This window comes from Pygocentrus nattereri, chromosome 28, assembly GCF_015220715.1.
Source record: "Pygocentrus nattereri isolate fPygNat1 chromosome 28, fPygNat1.pri, whole genome shotgun sequence".
Lineage (NCBI taxonomy): Eukaryota > Metazoa > Chordata > Actinopteri > Characiformes > Serrasalmidae > Pygocentrus > Pygocentrus nattereri.
Genome location: NC_051238.1, coordinates 7,337,043 through 7,361,523, shown reverse-complemented (window position 1 = coordinate 7,361,523; position 24,481 = coordinate 7,337,043). Strand labels below are relative to the sequence as shown.

General features: G+C 40.5%; 1 protein-coding gene across 1 annotated transcript in view; it reads left to right on the top strand.

Annotated features, from left to right (window-relative positions):
* The window catches only part of grm6a (glutamate receptor, metabotropic 6a), a 79,909-nt gene that overhangs the window by 25,308 nt on the left and 30,120 nt on the right, over positions 1-24,481 (top strand). The window contains exons 3-4 of the mRNA XM_017718200.2: positions 18,815-19,031; positions 22,444-22,579. Of these exons, the coding sequence (XP_017573689.2) occupies positions 18,815-19,031; positions 22,444-22,579 (353 nt within the window). The remainder of the gene's footprint in view (positions 1-18,814; positions 19,032-22,443; positions 22,580-24,481) is intronic.

The window sequence follows — 24,481 nt, the reverse complement described above, 5'->3', positions numbered from 1 at the left end:
CTTGGCACAAAGCCTGCAAGCTTGTAAAGTAAAACTACAACTAAAAGTAACAAGAATATCATGTTTTCAAAGAAGTTACTTGTCAGATTTCTTCAACTGCAGCACCGGCACTCCTACATTTAAATAGGACTTCCAACTTTACATTTCTGCATAATTCATAGGATCAGATGTAAATAAATCATACAGCGTAGTTTAATGGAAATGGCGAATTTACTGCAGAGATATTTACCTGATGTACATGAGAATGTTTCTTTACAGTGGTGGTGATAGGAACCAGGGGTCACAATGTCTATAACACAGATACAGACATTTTATAGTCCATCCAGACAAGCAGTCACCTGAGCCTGTTTTCATATGTAACACTGATGATGGTAAAATGGTAAAATTCTATTTTGTGCTAGAACACCGTGGATGTACTTCTCCACCATAGTACTTTTAGTGCCGTGCACTACTGATGAATCTAAGTATGCTTCTTTTTTGCAAAGCTATAAAAGGTACATTGAGATGGTGATGAACTGAGATGGTCAGGGAGCATTTGTGGCAAGGGTCGTCTGAGGTCACTTCCTGTTGTCTCAGTGGAATAGGGACAGTGTTGGGCTAAAGTCAGAGTGTCCTCCCCCCAGTACACACCGACATGACAACGTGATGAGCAATGCACTCAGTCTAGGACTTAAACTCACTGTCTGGGACTTCAAGGAGGCCAGTATGTAGTGCTCAGTGTGAGTGTGTGTGTGTATGTGAGAGAGAGAGTGAGAGAGAGAGAGAGAGAAAGAGAGACAGAGAGACAGAGAGGACTCTCCTACTGTAGGTAGCTTTGGGACACACCCCATGTTTTTTGAATGAGGAGATTACACTTTGGTTCAAGGAACAGCTGTAGGTCCTCAATTTTTAACGATTTGTCATGTGGGGCAATGCCTGGTCACTATCCATCTCCATCGTTCAGCGTTAAGGGCTCAGACAGATGACTCTGCTGACCTATTTGAGTATGTGCCACTTGAACAAGGGATGTAATGAAACTCTCTAAAACACTCTAAAGTCAACTTCACTCATACAGTAGATGCAGATTTGGTTCTGTTAAATGGAGATCAGGGGTGCACAACTCCGGTCCTGGAGGGCCGTCAGGTTTCCCGGCTCAAACACACCTACTTAACCTGGCAATGAACAGAGTGTGATCAGGTATGTTTGAGCAGGTAAATCAACAAACTGTGCTGGAGACCGGCCCTCATCCCTTTGGACGTTTGATGGTTACCTAGAATAAACAGGTTGACTCCTTCATGTGCCATTTATGCTTTTGTCCAGTCTTTGAAAGATTTTGGCCATTACTTGTTAGCCATAGTAGCTCCAGCACCAAACTATAGAGGCAAACGCCAGACACCAATCGCATCTTTGCTTATTACATTTGGCGTAAGGTAGAAACTGTATATTTGATTTTATTTAAGTTCTGCAGTTATGGGTGTTTCTGGATTGGGATTGGGATTGGGAATCGGCTGCAGGCCACATTACGAGGCCTGCAAATCAGCTTTTGGTGTAGATCAGAAACAGAGACTCCTGTCACACAAACCCGCTGACTGGCTGTCACACGGCATGCGGCTTAATGACATTGTCTTCGCCAGGAGCCGTTGAACAGTGGCTGAAGAGCCAGATAACCCATCAGGCAGCTGTTAGCTGTAGAATTAGAGAAGCCTTTAGGGACAATAAGCCTCTGGCAGCCGCTCAGACCCGTAGGCTAAATTTAGTGCTATACAGAGAGAGGAAGAGAATGAGAGAGAGACAGAAAGTGTTGGCAAGATTGTGTGAGAGAGTGAGAGACAAGGACAAGGATGCTCCGGAGCGCATTATTTTTTGAGCCACCCATAACAAATGTTTGATAATGGAAGCTTCTAGAGGGCTTCATTCAAAAATCCCGATTGTAAGGAGCATATGGAGGACTTAATCATTTACAGAGAGCGCAACTACGGCTCAGAGGAAGGACGGCATCTGATTAATGTGTTCCGCTCTTCTCTTCCTTCTTTTTCGCCCAGTAAATTCACGGCACATCACAACAGCCCTTCAAAAATAATTCTGTCTCCATGGAAACTTCGGCTCAAGCGGCTTTCTCTAATTGCACTAATTGTGCGTTTAGTGTTTTGTAAGTGAATTAAAGTCTTTTGACGGCTTCCTTTGAGAGATAAACTGTCTGTTCAGTGCTGTTAGGACAACTCCTAAATGCACTGGTTCCTGTTTGAAGGACATTTTTACTCTTTTATTAGATGGTCTCAAAGCATACCTTTTAACCTTCTGAGCTCAGTTTTATAAAAGCCCAGCAGCGTTTAGTTTACTTTCACTGTTAGAAACAAAGTTTAATGCAATTGAGTTCAGTTTTATTTGTGTAGCTCTTTTTACAATAGACACTGTGCTAAAGCAGTTTTCCAGAAGTGCAGGCCCAGACCCTTATTGAGTGTTCTTGAGGGAGACTGGAAAAATTCTGTTTGATAGTTGATGGAAAAACTCCCTAAGAACATAAGGAAGAACCACCGATTGAGATAAAGACTCAACAGGAAAAACTTCCTAAGAGCATGAGGGACACTATGAGTAACGAAGACTAAAAATGCAACGTTTCTCAAAAGCATGAGGAATAATCACTGAGAGGATCTAAGACTCAAAAGAAAACACTTCCTGAGAACATGAGGAACACCAAGAGGACCCAAGACTGAAAATAAAAAACTCCTTAAAAGCATGAGAAAGAAATGCTGAGAGACTCAAACATACTAATAATATACTATAACATAGAATAACATACTACAAGCAGGAGGAACACTGGGAGGAGCTTAGACTCAAATGCAGTATCATCCTAAGATCATGAGGATAATCACTGAAAGAAACCAAGACTCAAAAGGACAAACTCCCTAAAAGCATGAGGATGGAAACTAAAACTCAAAAAGTAACACTTTCTAAGAACATGAGGAAGCTCCCAGAGAGAAACCAAGACTGAAAAGCTAAGACTCCTTAAGAGCATGAAGAACACTGAAAGGAACCAAGACTCAAAAGGAAAAACTCCATAAGAGTATGAGAAAGATCACAGGGAGGAACCAAGATTCAAATGGAAAAACCCCTTAAGAACATGAGGAAGAACCACTCAGAGGAACAAAGACTCTAAAGGAATAACTCTTTAAAAGCACGAGGAACACTTTGAAGAACCAAGATTCAAAATAACAACTCCATAAAAGCAGGAGGAACACTCAGAGGAACTAAGACTCAAAATGAAAAACTCCTTGAGAGCAGGAGGAAGAAACATCAAGACCCACCAAAACTCATGAGGAAAAACAACCGAGAGGAACCGAGACTCAAAAGGAAAAACTTCCTTGTACATATGTATGTGCATTAAGAAGAGACACAGAGGGAACCAAGACTCCCTCTCCTCTTACTCAGGGCTGCATTTAAGTGTGAAGTTAGGACACAAGTATAAGTTAACAATCCAGTTAACACAATTTCACCTTCTTGGCCTTCAGGGTCATTATCCGTCTTAAGGCATATTGCTCAGTAATCACAACGTCTTTTGGAAGAAGGATCTTCTGGGTGTCTAATTGGGTATGACATATACACTATGCTAGATAAGAGAAGACGATGAGTAAGGCGTGGATGAGTAAGAGACAGGAGACAGAGACAGGTTCAGAGCTCATGCAGGGGTTGCAGTCATGAAGCTCATTACAAGCCATGACAGAAGTTGGAGAGCGATGTGATGATAATGTATTATGCTGACTCAGCTCTCTTTCTATCTTTATGCTCCAACACCTGGGAAAACCAAGACCTCCGTGACCCAGAGGCAATTTTAACAGCCCTACAAGCGTGATGGATTTATAATTTAGCCAAGTATGACTGTGCACTGTAAAATCACCTGCAGTATAATAATACCTGCTGTATACTTGCTGTATTTCACTGAGGACCAGGCCCATGCACAGATGTTTTGGGGGGCAGGGGCTCAAGGCAAAAAAGGCAGCATGAATGTAAAAATGATTTAATTTAATTTGCAGCAAACACAGTCAACCATAGAAGGACACCAAAGCTAGTGTTAAGAGTTCTTCACAAGGCAGCATAAAATAACACCCAACTGCCAAAGCAAGGGTTTGAACCCCAGTCTCCCCAACCAAGAATAAATCGAAACAAAGAAAAGCACAGCAGTGAAAACACGCCTGAGAACGTCATGCCTATGATGTCACCTGGAGGCAAAACAAATATGCATCTACACTTGAACTCCTCTCATAACTTTCATTTCTTCAGCATGTCTTCCAAACCTTGGTAGCTGCCAAACAGCATCAGCTAAGTCATTCGGTGAGTTAGTAAATGTTTGTTTATTTTTTTAGCGTTTGCTGTGTTGCATTATACCAGGGGTCAGCAACATGTGGCTTCACAGCAGAATTAGATTTTTATAACTGCAGATTCACCCTTTTAACAGGGACAACGAAGCTCTTGGAAGCTGAGTGAATGTACTGGCTCAAGTCCCACGTTTTAAAAGTAGCCGTAAAGTTATAAATAAGAACTAAAAATCTATGGGGAATAACATTCATAAATATAATAAAATACGAAAAATGGCATAGGAACAAACCTCAACACTCATTAAGAATGTGGAGATCTGAGTGTGCACTTCTACGCTACCTGTAAGTGCCCCTTTGCCGCCCTCTTTCTAACGCCACACCTCAGCCCCACCATGCTGCACACTGTCCTCCCACTGTTACTTTATTAATCAGAAAGTGTCTCTTTCTGTCACTCTGGCATCAGTCACTCAGTCTCACTCACTCAGATTTGAATCTTTATCTTCTAAACATGCCTCAGTGTAGTGCCAGTGAACTGCTGGTGGTTTAGTAATAAAGATATGAACTAAAATAGCTTAAGTAAACAGCTCCACCCACTAAAACACAGATTTACCAAAGATTCCACAGCCCAGTGCTGGGGGGGCTTTACACCCCTCTCGCTGACACTTTGGCATCCCAATCTATTGGTCAGTGCTTTTCGGTGAGAACACCTGTGTCAGCATAACATAACACAGTAGCTGAATCCAATCATTAAAAATCATACTTTGAGAAATATACAGTGTATCTGCATGTAAAGTGTATAGACTTTACACTGATGACCACAGATAAGGTGATGGACAGTCACAGGCAGCTGGTCCTGAAATATTTTAGGACAAAGTTTTTTTGTAAATATGAGCCATGGCCAACAGGGCTGATTTGTCCTTCACCCTGGCTCCCCTCACTATTTCTCTTGCTCTCCTCCTCTCTTCTTTCTTATTTTCAGCAGAGTTAGTCATCCCCACACAGGGACACTTTCCCCCAGAGAGAAACTCTACTCTTCATCCGTGGCTGCTGACTGTCAAAACACGCTCTGTCCAGGAGACAGCAGCCGCAGCCTCATACCCAAGGCCCAAAGAGTAGGCCCATTATAAAACCTACCATCAGCTCCCTCCCTATCTGTGTAATCTTCTAGACCTCATTTACTGCAAGCAGTTTACTGGGCCACACCGTTTATGCAACATTTTTAATGCGGTTTTTAATTCATTTCTGTTTTCTTCCAATTAAGTGGGGGACAGTTGCCTGTTAAGTAGGTCTCTCTCTCTCTCTCTCTCTCTGATCTGGAATACAAACTCCAGCTCGAAGGACAAGGGCTGCATGCAGAAATATCTATTACTGTTGATAATATGAATATAATGAATAATGAAATATCTGCCCCATTAATATTAACATTTCTTTTAAAAATATTGTCTTTTGCTGTGGACTTGTCCATTTTTAGTTGCAAATAATTATGTAAAGGAGACTGAGCTGCATTTTTAAATCAATGAAATATGCAAAATGGAAAGATGTATAATAATAATAATAATAATAATAATAATAATAATAATATGGACTTAGGACTTTAGACTTGGCATTTTTCCAAACCACCCAGTACTGCATGATGAGGGAAAGAGGGTGAGACAGGAAGAGAGAGATACAGACGGAGAGAGGCGGAGAGAAATAGACAAATACACTGCTCAAAAAAATAAAGGGAACACTTAAACAACACAGTATAACTCCAAGTAAATCAAACTTCTGTGAAATCAAACTGTCCACTTAGGAAACAACACTAACAATCAATTTCACAGCTGTTGTGCAAATGGAACAGACAACAGGTGGAAATTATTGGCAATTAGCAAGACACACTCAATAAAGGAGTGGTTCTGCAGGTGGGGACCACAGACCACTTCTCAGTACCTTTCTGCTTTCTGGCTGATGTTTTGGTCACTTTTGAATGTTGGTGGTGCTTTCACACTCGTGGTAGCATGAGACGGACTCTACAACCCACACAAGTGGCTCAGGTAGTGCAGCTCATCCAGGATGGCACATCAATGCGAGCTGTGGCAAGAAGGTTTGCTGTGTCTGTCAGCGTAGCGTCCAGAGGCTGGAGGCGCTACCAGGAGACAGGCCAGTACACCAGGAGACGTGGAGGAGGCCGTAGGAGGGCAACAACCCAGCAAAATTCGCCACTGGCGCCCTGTGATCTTCACAGATGAAAGCAGGTTCACACTGAGCACATGTGACAGACGTGACAGAGTCTGGAGATGCCATGGAGAGCGATCTGCTGCCTGCAACATCCTTCAGCATGACCGGTTTGGCAGTGGGTCAGTAATGGTGTGAGGTGGCATTTCTTTGGAGGGCCACACAGCCCTCCATGTGCTCGCCAGAGGTAGCCTGACTGCCATTAGGTACCGAGATGAGATCCTCAGACCCCTTGTGAGACCATATGCTGGTGCGGTTGGCCCTGGGTTCCTCCTAATGCAGAACTCCTAATGCTAGACCTCATGTGGCTGGAGTGTGTCAGCAGTTCCTGCGAGATGAAGGCATTGAAGCTATGGACCGGCCCGCCCGTTCTCCAGACCTGAATCCGATTGAGCACATCTGGGACATCATGTCTCACTCCATCCACCAATGCCACATTGCACCACAGACTGTCCAGGAGTTGGCGGATGCTTTAGTCCAGGTCTGGGAGGAGATCCCTCAGGAGACCATCTGCCACCTCATCAGGAGCATGCCCAGGTGTTGTAGGGAGGTCATACAGGCACGTGGAGGCCACACACACTACTGAGCCTCATTTTGACTTGTTTTAAGGACATTACATCAAAGTTGGATCAGCCTGTCGTGTGTTTTTCCACTTTAATTTTGTGTGTGACTCCAAATCCAGGCCTCCATTGGTTAATAAATTTGATTTCCATTGATGATTTTTGTGAGATTTTGTTGTCAGCACATTCAACTTTGTACAAAGTATTCAATGAGAATATTTCATTCATTCAGATCTAGGATGTGTTATTTGATTCTTCCCTTTTTTTATTTTTTTGAGCAGTGTATGTATATCTATATCCCTCTTATATATATATATATATATATATATACATATAGAGTGATATAGAAAGATAGAGACACACAGAGAGAATGAGTGATATAAAAGAGTGATATCATATCTATGAGAGAGAGAGAGAGAGCAACTTCGACACTCCACCTTGCTTCCTACCCACTGAGAATGTGCTTCAGCCACAGGCTGCACATGGCTCAACTGAGACTCAAACCTGAGTCCCCACAGAACTTTTCACTGTGGACACCATCAGAGGCCTTAAACGTGCAGTGCTGCGTGTCACCACTTTGAGTAACATCAAGTACAAGCAGAATATTCAAAGCCTGTTTTGTCTGCTTTGATGAGTCTGTCGAGGAATTTTCTCGATCCAGTTTTCATCTTCTGGGTATTTGTAGCTGCGTTTAAAGCCTCTAATTAGCAGATCAGTCTAATTAATTATTATAACTACTGCTCCAGGGTGCAACTAGTAGTTTGGGAGTCTGCTTTGAATCTGGGGTGAGAGCCAATACGCCCAAACGAAGTTTGAGCATGTTGGAACTTCATTTGAACTTCAGTCTGCCGCAGTCTGTTGATGAATACTCAAGAGAGCTTTGGGCAGATGGATCGGTTAGACAGAGGAAGGGTTAGTTAGATGGAGGTGAACCGATGGACGGACGGATATGCGGTCATGCACTCCAGCAAGATTACTTTAGCTGACAAATATGTTCTGTATGCATAGGATTATATAAACTGCTATAAAAGAAAGAGCAAGCGCCTCATGCATACATGCATGTGCACACAAACAAGCACGTGCAGCAAATGCAGTGCATACGCTGGAGCAGCTGAATGCATGAATATCTGCATGTTAATACTGCATACTCTGCATAAGAAAGTGAGGCTATTTGTTAGCAGAGCACACCCTAATAAGCCCCTGAGCTTTAGTAAGAAAATAAAGACCAGACTGTTTGTTTGTTGGGTAAAGTGGAGCACAACACAATTATCTTTGTGATAAATCATTTTAAAAATATTTGAGCAAGTTTAACAATATTTTTATACAAAAAACCAACACATCTCTAGTACAAATGAAAGTGTAAACTTTATTTCCAGCACCTTGAGTTTGTGGATAATTTAAAAAGTGATATAAGTGCAAACGTGACAACTGTAGGCTTGATAAACTCAAGCAAGCACAATGAATTCAATGCAGCAACAACAACATATCACAACAAATGTGATTAGGAAAATTGATTTGACCACAAAGTGGAACAACAAATCTCTGTTGTCGGAAGAAAACCTTATATCTCCAAAATAATAATTTTACAGAAGAAGGAAAATACTTTACTTTTAATGTTAGTCAATGGAACTAGACTTTTTTTCAGAGTAATTTTGGGCCTTTTCTTTTGGTCCATTCTTCATGAAATTTACATACAACGTAAAGTGTTACAGGTACTTTCAAATTATGTTCAAAACTGAAAAACTTCAAAAATGGAGATCTGAGGTTTTCTAAAATACTAGCATTAAAAGAGATATCAACTGTTCCATAGATTTATATGGATAAGTAGGTGGGGCTGATATTAAGTTCTGTTATTGTTTACTTTGGAAGGCTTAGTTATAATCCCATCATGTGCAGGCTGAACTTTATGATGATTAAGCTGCCTGTCTGTCCTATTGACAGATATCGTGCAGTATGGTTGGAAAATATATGTGTTCCTTAACATACAACCCCAATTCCTATGAAGTTGGGATGTTGTGTAAAACATAAATAAAAACAGAATACGATGATTTGCAGATCCTTTTCAACCTATATTCAATTGAATACACTACAAAGACAAGATATTTAATGTTCAAATGGATAAGCTTTATTGTTTTTTTGCAAATATTCACTCATTTTGAATTTGATGCCTGCAACACATTCCAAAGAAGTTGGGACAGGGGTGTGTTTACCACTGTGTTACATCACCTTTCCTTTTAACAACACTCAATAAGCGTTTGGGAACTGAGGACACTAATTGTTGAAGCTTTGTAGGTGGAATTCTTTCCCATTCTTGCTTGAGGTACAACTTCAGTTGTTCAACAGTCCGGGGTCTCCGCTGTCGTATTTTGAGCTTCATAATGCGCCACACATTTTCAATGGGAGACAGGTCTGGACTGCAGGCAGGCCAGTCTAGTACCCTCACTCTTTTACTATGAAGCCACACTGTTGTAACACGTGCAGAATGTGGCTTGGCATTGTCTTGGTGAAATAAGCAGGACGTCCCTGAAAAAGTCGTTGCTTGGATGGCAGCAGATGTTGCTCCAAAACCTGTATGTACCTTTCAGCATTAATGGTGCCTTCACAGATGTGCAAGTTACCCATGCCATGGGCACTAACACCCCCCCACACCATCAGAGATACTGGCTTTTGAACTTTGCGCTGATAACAGTCCGGACAGTCCTTTTCCTCTTTGGCCCAGAGGACACGACATCCATGATTTCCAAAAACAATTTGAAATGTGGACTCGTCAGACCACAGGACACTTTTCCACTTTGCGTCAGTCCATCTCAGATGAGCTCGGGCCCAGAGAAGCCGGCGGCGTTTCTGGGTGTTGTTGATTTCTGGCTTTCGCTTTGCATGGCAGAGTTTTAACTTGCACTTGTAGATGGAGCGACAAACTGTGTTCACTGACAGTGGTTTTCTGAAGTGTCCTGAGCCCATGTGGGAATATCCGTTACAGAATGATGTCGGTTTTTAATGCAGTGCCACCTGAGGGATTGAAGGTCACGGGCATTCAATGTTGGTTTTCTGCCTTGCCGCTTACTTGCAGAGATTTCTCCAGATTCTCTGAATCTTTTGATGATATTTTGGACTGTAGATGATGAAATCCCTAAATTCCTTGCAGTTGCACGTTGAGAAACGTTGTTCTTAAACTGTTGGACTATTTGCTCACGCAGTTGTTCACAAAGGGGTGAACCTCGCCCCGTCCTTGCTTGTGAATGACTGAGCCTTTCAGGGATGCTCCCCTTATACCCAATCATGACACTCACCTGTTTCCAATTAACCTTTTCACCTGTGGAATGTTCCAAACAGGTGTTTTTTGAGCATTCCTCAACTTTCCCAGTCTTTTGTTGCCCCTGGCCCAGCTTGTTTGGAACGTGTTGCAGGCATCAAATTCAAAATGAGTGAATATTTGCAAAAAACAAAGTTTATCCATTTGAACATTAAATATCTTGTCTTTGTAGTGTATTCAACTGAATACAGGTTGAAAAGGATTTGCAAATCATCGTATTCTGTTTTTATTTATGTTTTACACAATGTGCCAACTTCATTGGAATTGGGGTTGTAAACTAATATTGAATTAAGTTTTTTGCGCTAATTCATCAGACTTTTCTAGCAAGTGTTAAACTGTCCATTGAAGTGAACCCACCCATGAGGTAAACTGTAACACTGCGCTTCCTGTCATTTCGGGTGGAATTGTACGTAAACTGTAGGAGCTAGAAACAGTTCAACTGTTCACCTATAGCAGAGATTTATATGTTACTTGTATTAAAATGATTCCAGCTTAAACATTTTCAGTTATTCAATGAAAAACCAAAATGTATTAGGTTCTGCCACTGCTCTTACCTACCTTCAGATATTTCTTTTTCATTCTGCTTCTAATTAGCCCATCACCAAAAACATTTTAGACTGCAGTACTCATATTTTAAGCCTTGTAATGGACTGGTGACCTGTCCAGGGTGTATCCTGCCTTCTGCCCCATGAATGCTGGGATAGGCTCCAGCTCCCCCTGCAAACCAGAAGGATAAGCGGGTTAGAAGATGTATGTATTTATGTCTAATGTCTAAAAAACAGCCACTTTCATAGCACAAAAACAAATTTTTGGATAAATCTCAACAAACATCTGCAATTACTACGAAAATTCCCAGATGTTGCTGTGGGAATATGGGAAGATGACTAAAACCACATTCGACTTTAACCTGTTTAATTATTTAAAACATTTTACCCCAAATTTGGGTATGCTCCATGCTCCCCTACTTTGGTTACATCACTGAATTAATGCTTGCATGTTGTGTAATGGTATCTTAGATGATGCCTAGCATATTCTCTTTACTCAGGCCCCCAAGTGGCTGTTCGAACAGTGTAGTGAATATTGGAATGTATAAGTATTATAATCAAAAAATATTTTTCCATGTAACTTTATCACATTACCTGGGATGCTTTTGTCTCTCTCTGTGTGAAATGTCGAGCAATGAGGGGTGAATGGAGGGGGGTTCAGAAAGTTTTTTTGACATCCAAAAATTGTGTAAAATCTGGCTTGCTTCTTTTGTAAATCAAGTAAATTTCCATCAAACAGTTACTGAAGAAGAAAAATGATGTGCATAGATCAACCGAGGAACCTCCACATTGCATTTTATGGTTATTGTGAAAAAGGGTTAAATATAAAATAGACCATCTTTGCTGTTATATATCAAGAAAAAGTGGAAACAAATCAGCGACTTTTGCTTTAATTGTCAAATAAACTGAAGCAAACTAAGCAAACAAAGCTGTGGAGTTAGAGCAAACAGAAGCCATTACTGTGATTAAAAGATTGGATTTCTCAGCTGAAAGAGAGAGAGCGATTTCCTCTGACACGGAATCTCATTTAGAACTGTGTGCGCTTGTATTTAGAGCAATTCCACTGTCTGATCCCAAAACACAGCCTAGATACATTGTGCAAATTTTAATCGATGCTCCGTAAAGCCACCCACGGTTTTGCTCAGCTGCTTTGGAACACTGAGTTTGTAATGGGAATCTGACTGTTCTGACTGATCTAATCTCTGCTAATATCTTTTGATGCTTCAGGGATGCATCCTGTTAGTTTTAAAAGACCTACCTGGGGTGGATGGGTCATGGGGGGCAGCATAGTGGGTAGACACATGTGCAAATACTGTTGGTCACATATTTTGGGGGGTTGTGGTGTTTTGGGGGTTTGCATGGCGGATTCCCCCACTCTCCTCCACTTCAATTGACTAAAACCCCTCTAATCCCCGATAAATAATCTGTCAAATGGCTTCCTCTCGTCTCCACACATTCACCTGTATCCCCCTCTCACTGACCCACATTTGTGAAACCTTTCACGGTAGTGATGCAGGATCAGTTTAGGCCTTCACATCCTCATGCAGTAATATCTAGCTAAAGGTACTCATAGCCCAGGTGCTACATGACTATTTACTGGATGTATGAGAAAAAATATTGGAATAAAGTAAATTATTGTGTGGTATTTATAAAAAAAAAAAAAGCTCAAGAGCTTAATTCTGCTTAGGAACAAAATAACAACAAAAAAATGTTATGTGGATGTATGATATAAATTTCTACACCCTTTAAAAGTGGTTCTTCAAGAGTCATAGAACCCTTTGTTAGTACTACATAGCAGGAGTGTGGTCATGAGTAGACCTGAGTAGGCCAGACTGTTCAAGTCTACCCAATCCAATGGGAAAAGAACAATTTAATAAGCTGTATTTTGAAGATATAAAATTTGATTCATTTTCTATGAGTTCTGTGACTTTGGTTATGTTGTCTGGTACTGTATTATGGTCAATCAAAATTGTTACAAATAAGCCCAGTCCTGTCAACCAATTCCAAGATCTGCCTTACTCTCCTGGCTGTTTGCTATTCCCATTGCTATTCACCAGACCCTCAAGCCTTAAGTTCTTTATGAGCATGCAAGTGTTTGGATTTGGAGTAGATACAGTATGTTGATCAAATGCTATCAAAGGTAAGACATAAATGGTCCATAAATATGTGTGCTTTAGCCTACGATGAGTAGGTTTAGGTTTTTGAATCTTGTGTTGTTTTTCTTTAACATCTTTACTTTCTGACTTTAACTTGGCAATGCTGTCTTCATCGAGCAGAAGTTGTGCAGTCGAGCGTTCGCAAGCTTCATAATGAGTGGTGTTGCAGTACTGGTTGCAGTTATTTGAAACCAGGGGGGTATTTCACTAACCAGGATTTCTCAGTTTAGCCAGATAACCTGACCCAAAGTCAAGGTGCTCCAAAAAGAAAACAGCTGAGAAACATTCCTATTGGACAATGCCCCTTTTTGGGCTTAAGCTATATGTGAGAGATCCTGCTTTGTGAACCCCCACCCCGGCCTTCTGGGTTATGTGTATACGGTCTTCTTATTGTTTTGTATCACCATAGGGCAGAAGCACTGAAGTAGGTAAGGTGACAACTGTACTGTTGTCAGCTATAGGCTATAGCCTGTTATGACATTCCAGGACAGAGCACATTTGGGAATCTGCTAAGTTGGCTTACTCACTTATTCATAAGTGAGCCCAACCATTTATTTCTTTACACCAATTCTATGTAGAATCCTTCTTTAAAAAGTGTAGCACAACACAGTAATGATGGGTCATCGCAGCACAGGAACCCCAACTAGCTTTCCACCAGCCAGTGTCAGTCGTAACATCTTGTGATCGAGACAGGTGTGAAAACTAGCTAGCCAAAAAAGCTGGATCTAATTTACAGATGTTTTGCAGTTCAAAGTATTATTAAATGTTTTATAATTTCTCATTGAATTCCCTGACATACTGTATAAAGGCCTATTCACAACAAGTACGAATACCAAGTATCAAGTCTGATGTGGTTTTTTTGTTAATATAGGCTTTTATCTTGTCTTTGAACAACATAAAGGAACTGTTTTATTAAGTAAGGACACTAATAGCTTGTGGTTCTCCCCAAGCGTGAACATACTAGGTTATACCTAGAAAAACTAAAAAACACTATCTTCTTCTTCTTCTTCTTTCGCCTGCTCCCTTTAGGGGTCACCACAGTGGATCATGTGCCTCCATCTTGCCCTATCCACTGCCTCCTCTACTTTCACACCAACCATCTCCATGTCCACCTTCACTACATCCATAAACCTTCTCTGAGGTCTACCTCTTCTCCTTCTACCCGGCAGCTCCATCTCCAACATTCTTTGCCCAATATATCCACTATTCCTCCTCAACACATGTCCAAACCATCTCAACCTGGCCTCTCTGGCTTTATCTCCAAACTGCTCCACCTTCCCTCCTATCTCCAACTGTCCCTCTGATCTGCTCATTTCTAATCTTGTACATCCTTGTCACTCCCAACGAAAATCTCAGCATCTTCATCTCTGCCACTTCCAGCTCAGCCTCCTGTCTTTTAGACTGAGCCACAGTCTCCAAACCAAACATCATAGCAGGAGGCACTACTGTCTTGTAAACCTAAAAACTAAAAAACACTATAAACATACTTTTTGCACTAACTGTCATTGCCCAGGCTGTCACCTATGGTCCAGCATACATTTTCTTTAATTTCTGCATTTTTATAGTCAATTTTTATGTGTTCCTTCTAGTATAAGCCATTTTGCCACCACCTTGCACATTTGTTTGGACTGCAACCATGACAACCGGAGCTGAGATTGGTCAGCCTGCTTTTCAATGCATATACAATATACATTATCTATATACATTATCAAGATAGTTACTCAAAAAGTAGTCCTTTAAAAATGATTAATTATTTATCTCGAGCTGCAGTAGGATTACTTTTCTTATTACCTTCTGGAAAATGACTGTCAGTAGTCATTATTTCTACTGCTCTTTGCAACCCAACTGGAAAGTACATAGGAGAACCCGATAGTCTATTCAGTATCTTATTTAGAAACAGCCAGTCACAGTAAACGGAATCGAAAAGCCAAGTCTGTTTCCTTGCCTTCACTCTGACTGACCCAGCTGCTTAAGTGGTTAATATCAATGAAATGAACAAATTTAGAATCATACTGGTCAGATACGGATTAGGGGCCGTTTACACACATAATCCAAAAAAGGGAATCACTGTCATGTTACATAGTCTGCAACTCCCTGATCCTACATCAGTGCGGTTACATTAAGAACTGTGGTAAATATGCTTCTTGGAATCTTACCTGAGAATTATGTACGTTTGCTGACACGTCAGCAGAACCTAAAGCAACTCCATTCTTCTCTTCCTAAGAAACAGCTGTGTCTGAAACCTCATTGTGGAGTCTTATCTGTGCTGGTGTGCTTATCCGACTCATTCATGAAGTGCATGCCCTGCAACCAGACACATTAGTACACTGGAGCCTAACAGGGTTGGATTAAGGTACGTCAAAGAACAATTAACATAGTAAATAGGTTGTGGTCAATGTGATTAACACAAATCTGTCCGTCCAAATGCACTGTGAAGGTAATAATAGGTCAGGGCTCCTGGACAGATTACATCTAGCCTGGGAAAGAAAACTGCAGGCTACCAGTAAGTAAGGGGTTAAATCAATTATGATGTTTGTACCAGTTATTGTGTAGTGTAATTTATTTGAAGGAAAATGTGGACAACCACTCAGCAGTAAACTGGGAAAAAAAATGGTGCTTTGTATTTACACGATTCAAATGTGGAAAATTGTTGCACATGAATAAAATATGTTACATCCACACACTTGTTGATAAAGAAGACAGCAATTTTGCTTATGTAACATATTTTATTCATGTGAAACCATTTGACACATTTGAATCACAAATCATTTTTTTCTGCGTATAATTAAGTCCATGACCAGGCTGAACCTGCACACAACTTTCTTTAGGTGTAACGTTATGCAAGACTCAAATTCGCCCACTGTCTTTTCAATTTCACAGCGATTCAGTGAAATTAGATCTGACATCACTGCTTATGATATTTCCGCTTTTGTCAGTTTATGCAGTAGGCTTGGCCCACACGGTTGTATTCAGGATTTACAATTTGTATTGCATGATCTCTGTATTGGTGACAACTAGGCCAGCAAGCGCTGCTGTCGATAGAGAACCTCATATATCCATTTTTGTTGTTTTTCAGTTTTTGACACAGTTTGAAAATTCCTGTTTCTCTTTACATTGTACGTAAATTTCATGAAGAATAAAACAAAATAAAAGGCCCAAAATGACTTCTGGTTCCATTGACTTACATTAAAAGTAGAGTAGTTTGTTCCTTCTCCTGTAAAGTTACCATTTTGGAGATATGAGGTTACCACAAGTCATGTGGTATTTTGGATGCTGGTGTGCTGGTCAGCAGCAATGAAAGTTGATATGCTGAGCCCAAGAGAAATCAGCATATGTTGTGTTTTGATACTGGTATGCTGGTCAACCAGTATGACCATGCTGGGGTAACCAGCTAAACTAAAACCATGAAATGCTTGCTGGTCTGGGCCGTTTTGTTTTGTTTTTGTATTTTTTTCAGGAGGTAAATTAAATCAGGAAAGCATAATTAATATTTAAGCCTTTTAAGAGGGACCGCTAGCCCTGGTGGTGAGTGGAAATCACTTATTAGCCACATTAGCCAGCTACAACATGATGAAAATAGTCAACAGTAGTTAGCTTTAAAACAGTAATTAGCTTTAGTTGCACAGTTTGTTTCTGTTTGTTATTTGGTTCCACAATGATATCCATGTCATTACTGCTTCTATACAGAAATGGTCAAAGCTCGCTAGGATTAGCTTTAGAACGAGTCCAAATAGCTAGCCAGCTAGACACATGGCCAAGTAGCTAGCTGAACAACCACTCTAGCTAGCTAGTTAGCTAGTACCTCAACAAATCCTTATGTAAAATCCACTCCCTGTCCTCCAGGGTATCCTTGTTGCAGGTAGCCTTGCCTATTTTCAGAATCAGAGTTTTTGTGTGTGATAAGTAGAAACATTTTCGCCAGTTTGATTTGTTCCGTCTCCGGCTGCCTTTCCCTTGTTCTGTTCTCAGCAGAATTTCCTTTATATCTGTTCTTGCGCCTCACTTTCACTCACACAGACAAAATTCTATGGGTAATTTGAAGATGTTGCCAGGCAACTGATTACAGAAGTAAAAACTACAATAAAAACAATGGTGTACTGTTTGTTTTCTTAATCCTTTCACTTCTTTTAGCGATGTTTGAAACTGTGATTAGGGTTATTTGTGGGCTTTATTTTCAGTTCATTAATTTTAGTTTTTCTTTGAAGCTGTTGCTTTGAAGTCCCCCTATATTTCATTTTTAATACCCCCTGTTTGCACCATTGCTGAAGATCAAGCCCAAAGGGAGAACTGCTAATACATCGACATAGTGTTGTGGTCAACATTATTAGCACCATCGATTGTTGAGTACAAAAAAGCCAATATCGTCAGAAATATAGCACGTCCGAATACATTCAACAAAAACTTTAGCCTGTCCTCTCAAAACACATGCAGTCATTTCTAAATAGAAATAAAGAATAAACATAATATATGACCCGGATGGGAATAAAGGCACCCTTCACTAATGCTTGGCTGCACAACCATTGACAACAATGACGAGCTCCAAATGGTTTTTGTAGCCATGTGTGAGCTTCTTGCACCTGTCTGCTGGCTGTTTCTTCCACTCTTCCACTGCACTTCTCTCAAGCTCTTGAATGTTTGCATGGTTCCTTTTCTCAATGCCAGATTTCAGTACTTCCCAAAGATTTTCAGTTGGATTGAGATTAGGACTAGGGCAGTTTAAAACAGCCCATCTCTTCCTTCTGAACTTTTCTTGTGTACTTTGGATGCGTGTTTTGGGTCATTGTCCTGCAGTAGGACCCATTTTGTTCCACTCATACCTAGTTTTTTTACACTTGGGAGCACATTTTGCTCTAAAATGCTCTGATAATCCTCTGATTTTTGTTGTTCCTGTAACACATTCAAAGCCTCCAGTCCCAAAGGCAGCAAACCAGACCCATTATGGATCGTACACAATGTTTCACTGTAGGTAGGTTCCACTTTTCTTTATAGGCTTCATTTCATCATCTATAAACACAACGCTGGTATGCATTGCCATAGATGCTCTAGTTTGGTTGCATCTGGCCATAAAACATTTTCTCAGGACTGTGGTTTGTAACCTTTGGCAAAGTTCAGTCTTTTTTATGTCTTTCTTTGAGCAATGGGGTCCTCCTTGGCCTTTAATCCAAATTGCTCCAGCTGAGCCCGAAGTTCTTTGGATGTTGTATGTAGTATCTTTGTCACATTTGGAACCAACTTTCGAAGGGTTATCTCATCAATTTTCCTCTTTCCACCACGTTCGGGAGGGTTCTTGACTGTTCCAAAATTCTTGGTAACATTTTGATCCGTTGAAGTTGGGATGCCAAGGTCTTTGGAGATAGTCTTGTACCCCATTAGACTACTTGTGTTTGGTGGAGAAAGCTCTCCTCTCTTTGCCATTGTGAACAAGGAGCAGGGAACACAGCTGGCCCTTTTAAGCCACCATTTGTAGGCTAATTATAGTCATGTAAGACCAAACAAGGTGTGGACAGGTGAGTCTAAGGTTGACCACAACTGTAAAAAAAATCTAAATCAAAATTTGACGATTGTAATATATTTGAAGATGTTCACCAAGAGAACAGGGTTCACAACATGATTGCTTAGAGTTAAACTAGCTTGATGTAAATGTGTTTAGTTTGAGTTTGAGTTAAAAAAGTCTGTTGTCAAGAAAAACAAATCTCGTGCAAAGTGTTAAACCCATCAACATCTCCTGTGCTAGATTCCTCAGATCAGCTATGCATCGACAGCCCCGGAGCTCAGCGACAACAACCGCTATGACTTCTTCTCACGGGTGGTTCCACCAGACTCATACCAGGCGCAGGCCATGGTGGACATTGTAAAGGCGCTGGGCTGGAACTACGTCTCTACGCTGGCCTCAGAGGGCAACTATGGAGAGAGCGGAGTGGATGCCTTTGTTCAGATCTCCCGAGAGGCAGGTACAGTACTGTCAGCAGCAGCATGGGGACTGCATCAATGAGAATGTTCCAGTCATCTATGACTGATCAATTCATAGATGACTAACTATGCTCCTATAAAAATACCCTAAGGTTTAACGCCAAACCTGTCATTTCAGTGAACATATACCATGTTTCTTAATCTAAAGCCTGCAGATTTGCTGCACTTTCTCCTCTTTTCATGAGGTCATTCAGATGTTGAGGCAAGAACAAACAAATACATGTGTGATTCTACCAAATTGGTTCAGAGTTCAAAGCACATTTTCAGACTTTTAACTGACTTGGATTTTAGACTAAACTTCATTTGTTTTGAATGACCCTTTAACTTTTATTGAACATTCCATTTTGCCTATTAAAACTACTAAAACAGTCATAACGTTTGGTAAGGTTTTGGTAGTGGCTGTTTCGGTAATTACCATTTTAGCTCATTTTGAGTAGAACTTAAAAACACTAGCCATTACATGACTAGCCAACACAGCTTTAAACAGTTGTACCAACATCATAATTTTTTTTTTATTAAAACACAAAAAAATGTACTTTATTGCAGAAGAAATATGTTTTGCTAGTGACAATTCCTAATGTCCCACATTGATTTTCAGACTCTGAGACACATTTATTTCAAAACAATGGGATCTAATGGCTCTCCATGAGGCCATGAGGGACAAGGGTGCAGTCTCACTTCCTGCTCTAAAATGCAGGGGCATGGCTAATATACACTCCACCTACGGACTAGAACTCTGTTTCAGTAGTGACGTGAAAACAAGGGACAGCATTTCTTGAATAAAACATTGTTACTTACAAATTTTAAACTAAACAAACTAAATCTTTGAACTTAAAAGGGAATCAACAAGATAAAGACAAAAAAAAGTTAAATGTAATTATTATTTTAACAAATTGAAATTTAGAGGTTAGGGTTTGGGACAGCCATCTCCCAATAGAAAGTACCCTATAAATAATGATTTTGCATACATTTAACTTATTACTATCTCTATTCATGCCTTGGTTTTAAATATATCATAATATAATCCTTATGAATATCTGAGGTCTGAATACTTAACTTTTTTAAAGAGTTTTTTACTATAAGACTGCCGTTTAAACTGATTCGGTAGAACGTACTGCATGGCCTCAGAATAACTACGAAATCCACTGTTCTAACATTATCTTATTCTCAGTCTGATGTGAAGTCACTAATGGTGTGCTAGATTAGCATGGGAGCTAAATTAAATAGTTAAAGGTGGGGTAGGGTTGGATCTGTCCAAAAAACATTTAAAATCCTGTTGATTGTTCAGTGTTACAGTGTTGAGTCCATTCCAGTCCATACAAGAGACTGTACTATACACTGTACAATGCCATAATGCTACAGTAAGTGATATTAAGGCCTTTCATACATATTGCTGGCTCACTAGTCACATGGCTGGTAGCATGGCCTAGAGCAGTGCGTCTTTAACTGGTCCCTGAAGTCCTGAGGACACAAGAACCCTCTGGCCCAGAGACAGCATGTAGCCCATAGCCACACAACAGCTTCTGAAAGATCGATGGCATCACATTACTGTGTTTGTGAACAAACACGGCTCAGAATCGAACAGATGTCTGGACTGATGTCACTGTGTGATATGTACAATTAAACGACTAGATACGAATAAATGATTAGAATGTATGGCAAAGGTCATATAGCTGGTGTGTTTAACAGACTGTCAACCAAAGCCTCAGTCAGGATTTATGAAGCAGTGAGTTTTAAAAGGCCCATATCCTTCCTTCCTTATGCATCCATACAGATGCTCACTTATGACATCTGTATGGATTTATGTACCAAAAAGTGTCATCATTTTTCCATGACCATTTTTATCCCTTGGAATGAAACATTAATCACCTATTTTTTTACTGTGGCATTAAGACTAATATATGTAAATTAACTCCTCTTCAATTGGCTGCCCTTTAATATGTCTCATTCATAAAGCAGTCTGAGCTGAAACATTCCACCTTTAATATAAATGGACAGAGCTAAACTGCTATAGGATGAATAGGTGGATTATATGTAAATATGTGGGGTTTTGTGACATCACATACACAATGAATGAAAAACAGGCTGTCGTTGCAGCTTAGTTTCCATATATGAACTGGGGAGTGAACGTCAATGTCCCAACTTCATTGGAATTGGGGTTGTAACTAAATAATTATTTCAAATTTAAAGTTAGATGTCATACACTATATGGACAAAAGTATTGGGACAACTTCACATTACACCTACAGGAGCTTTTTTTTATGACAGGCATTAATATTTCCCTTCACTCGAACTAAGGGTTCTAGGCCAAATCCCTGAAAAACAACCCCATAGCATTATCCCTCCTCCACCAAACTTTACTCTTGGCACAGTGCAGTCAGGCAGGTGATGTTCTCCTGGCATTCACCAAACCCAGACTCATCCATCAGGCTGCCAAATGGAGAAGTGTGATTCGTCACTCTACAGAATACGTTTCCACTGCTCCACAGTCCAGTGGTGGCTAGACCATTCCATCTGATGCTTGGCATTGTGCTTGGTGATCTAAAGCTTCCATGCAGCTGCTCAGCCATGAAAACACATGCCATGAAGCTCCTGACGCACAGTTTTTGTGCTGATGGTTATGCCAGAGGAGGTTTGGAACTGTAGTAATTGAGTCAGCAGAGCAACTTTTATGCACTATGCTCCTTGGAACTCAGCGACCTGCTCTGTAAGTTTACATGGCCTGTCACAACATGGCTGAGTTGCCTTTGTACCACGCTCAAATTCAGTGAGCTGTTTAGAACGATCCATTTACAGACGTTTGTAAAGGCAGACTGCATGGCTAGGGACTTGATTTTATACACCTGTGGCAATGAGACTGAATGAAAGACTGGAATCGAATGATTACAAGGTGTCACAATACTTTTGTCCATATAATGTATATTCTAAAACATTTACGCATCTGATACAGAGCAAGATCGTCAAACTCACTGTAGGCCTGCTGAGCCTCTGTATTACAGTTTTGTGTGTTTCCTGTAACGGTTTTACCTTAACTTTACCTTTGACACTTTAGATATGACTCATATGCTAATTACAAGGCCTTGAAGTGAACTGAATGAGGTGTAATTTTGCAGTGATATGGTTGTCCAGCCTTGGATCAAGCCTTGACCCTCCTGAGACCGAGGCTTTTTGTATCTCAACTGAACCAAATTAGTTGTCCTATTAATATCCCGCACAGCACCGTACGTCCCAAAGTGCCCTAAAAGGTTGTCAAGAAGAGCATGTCCAGGACAGCTGTATGCATTTATACCCATCTACTGTCTCTAAGTTCTCAGGGGTCATTAATATAGATTGGAGTGGGTCACCTTCAGGAAGACAAATTTCAGCATCAGTGTCCATCTCCTCCTGTCACAGGAGGCCTGTGCATCGCCCAGTCCATGAAGATCCCCCGAGACCCCAAACCTGGAGAGTTTGACAAGATCATTAAGAGATTAATGGAAACTCCAAACGCTCGAGGGGTCATCATCTTCGCCAACGAGGACGACATCAAGTAAGTGAGGCTCTGTGAATACTGAAGGATTTTATAGTCAACAATTCAGTAGCGCTGTAAATCTGGATAGTGGTGGCACCGAAGCTGTAAAAATTTGAGCAATTAGTTTTATGAGATTGACTCATTACTGAAATGATGCAGATGCAAAAATGGCTCACACCTGGGGTTTGATTGCTCCTCATACGGAAAATGGGGGTTGAAAGTGACAGTAAGTGAACTGATACGTGTTCAATGTCAGCGAACGGAATTGCCTTCCTACATAATGATCTGTGAAATATTTGAGTGTCTGCTTCGTACACTGACAGGCCGCTGCATTTATGGAGAGCAAAAACAAAGCAAAAATTCAAAGATAGCATTTTAGTCTGCTCATTTTTTAAAACCAATAAAAGCAGTAATAGGGGTACACATAGCCACCGTAGCCACAATATTTAAAGACCCCCCCCCCCCCCCCCCACTGAGATTTTTTGATAATAGTCAACCCCTCTTTATTACATTATTATGCTATATTAATTATTATGATTTAATAGATTGATTTTTGAGTCAAATGTGTTACTGTAGCACAGAGTTCACATTTTTCCATTGAAATACTTTCTCAGTAGATAAAAAAAAAGATTAGAGGGAGCTACATAGCTAAGTTTTGTATGTCACTAATGAGCTTGAATCTATCACTGTCCAGTATACTAAAATATACCCCATGGACTGATAACAACGTGGCGACCAGAAATTTAGTTACAGAGTGCCAGCACTAACGCAGCTAACTGAGTGTTTGAGATGAATATGTCAAATTTGTATTTTACACCTATGTAGTAAACTTTCAAACATGGAGTATAACTATCCTAGTAGCAGCATGCTACTGCTTTATACAGCTGTCCTTGTTACGCAGCCAGCCAGCATATTGGCCCACTGGCTTAATAATGTCAGCGCCCCACTGACTGTTTGCCACTTCTGGTCTACCCTTGGACCCAGATTATTGTTCTGCCTGCAAGCTCCACCTTCTTTTTAATCTCCCCAGATTTTAAATGCACACAAATTTTTATTCTAGAAAATAAACTTAGACAAATATTAAAAGCAACTGAGAGACAAAAAAAACAATGATTAGGCCTAATATAAATTGATTTTAGAGAAAATGTTTTTGCTGACATTGTGCTAGATAAAACGTATTTACTAAACTGATTTACAACTGATGTACAGGGGGATTGAAAAAGATTCATCCGATTTCAACATGATTTATTACGCTCGACGAAAATCATTACAGAACAATGCACTAAATTGAAAATGGTTTAAATGAGCATAAAGTTTATTATGTAATTATACAAGTGCTCAATATGAACCTCCTCCAGCTGTACAGACAACATCAATGACCATCGTCAATTTCATCCCATACTCGATTGAGCATGTCGGGTGTCGCTGCAGTCACGACTCTTTCAGTGCGATTTCGGAGATCATCCAGTATTGTGGAACAAACGACGAACGCTCTGAGCTGTTGGAGGTTCACTGCGGACGAAAATCACGTTGCACAGTTATGAAGGATTCCCTCTTATTGAAGTGGAGAACGCAGAACGCTTTCTGCTCAGGGGTCTCATCTCCTCACAGACTGAAGGGAACCATACACTATATGGTGCCAGTCAGAAACAGTCAGAAACTCTATGACCCCTTCTTACAATTGGTATGTGATTGGTTCCTAGGCACCTCAAGGTTTTATGGTGAAATCGGATGAATCTTTTTGAATCACCTGTACAACATGTAACTGTAGCTCAACTGTTTATGTACATTTGGTGTCAGTCATCCTCCAGTCCTTCATCAGTAGTCCAGTAGCTTTTGTCTGGATATTTTTGGGTGGTAGTCCGCTCTCAAACTAGCAGTGGCACTGATGTGTGTAAAAACTCCAGCAACACATCTGTG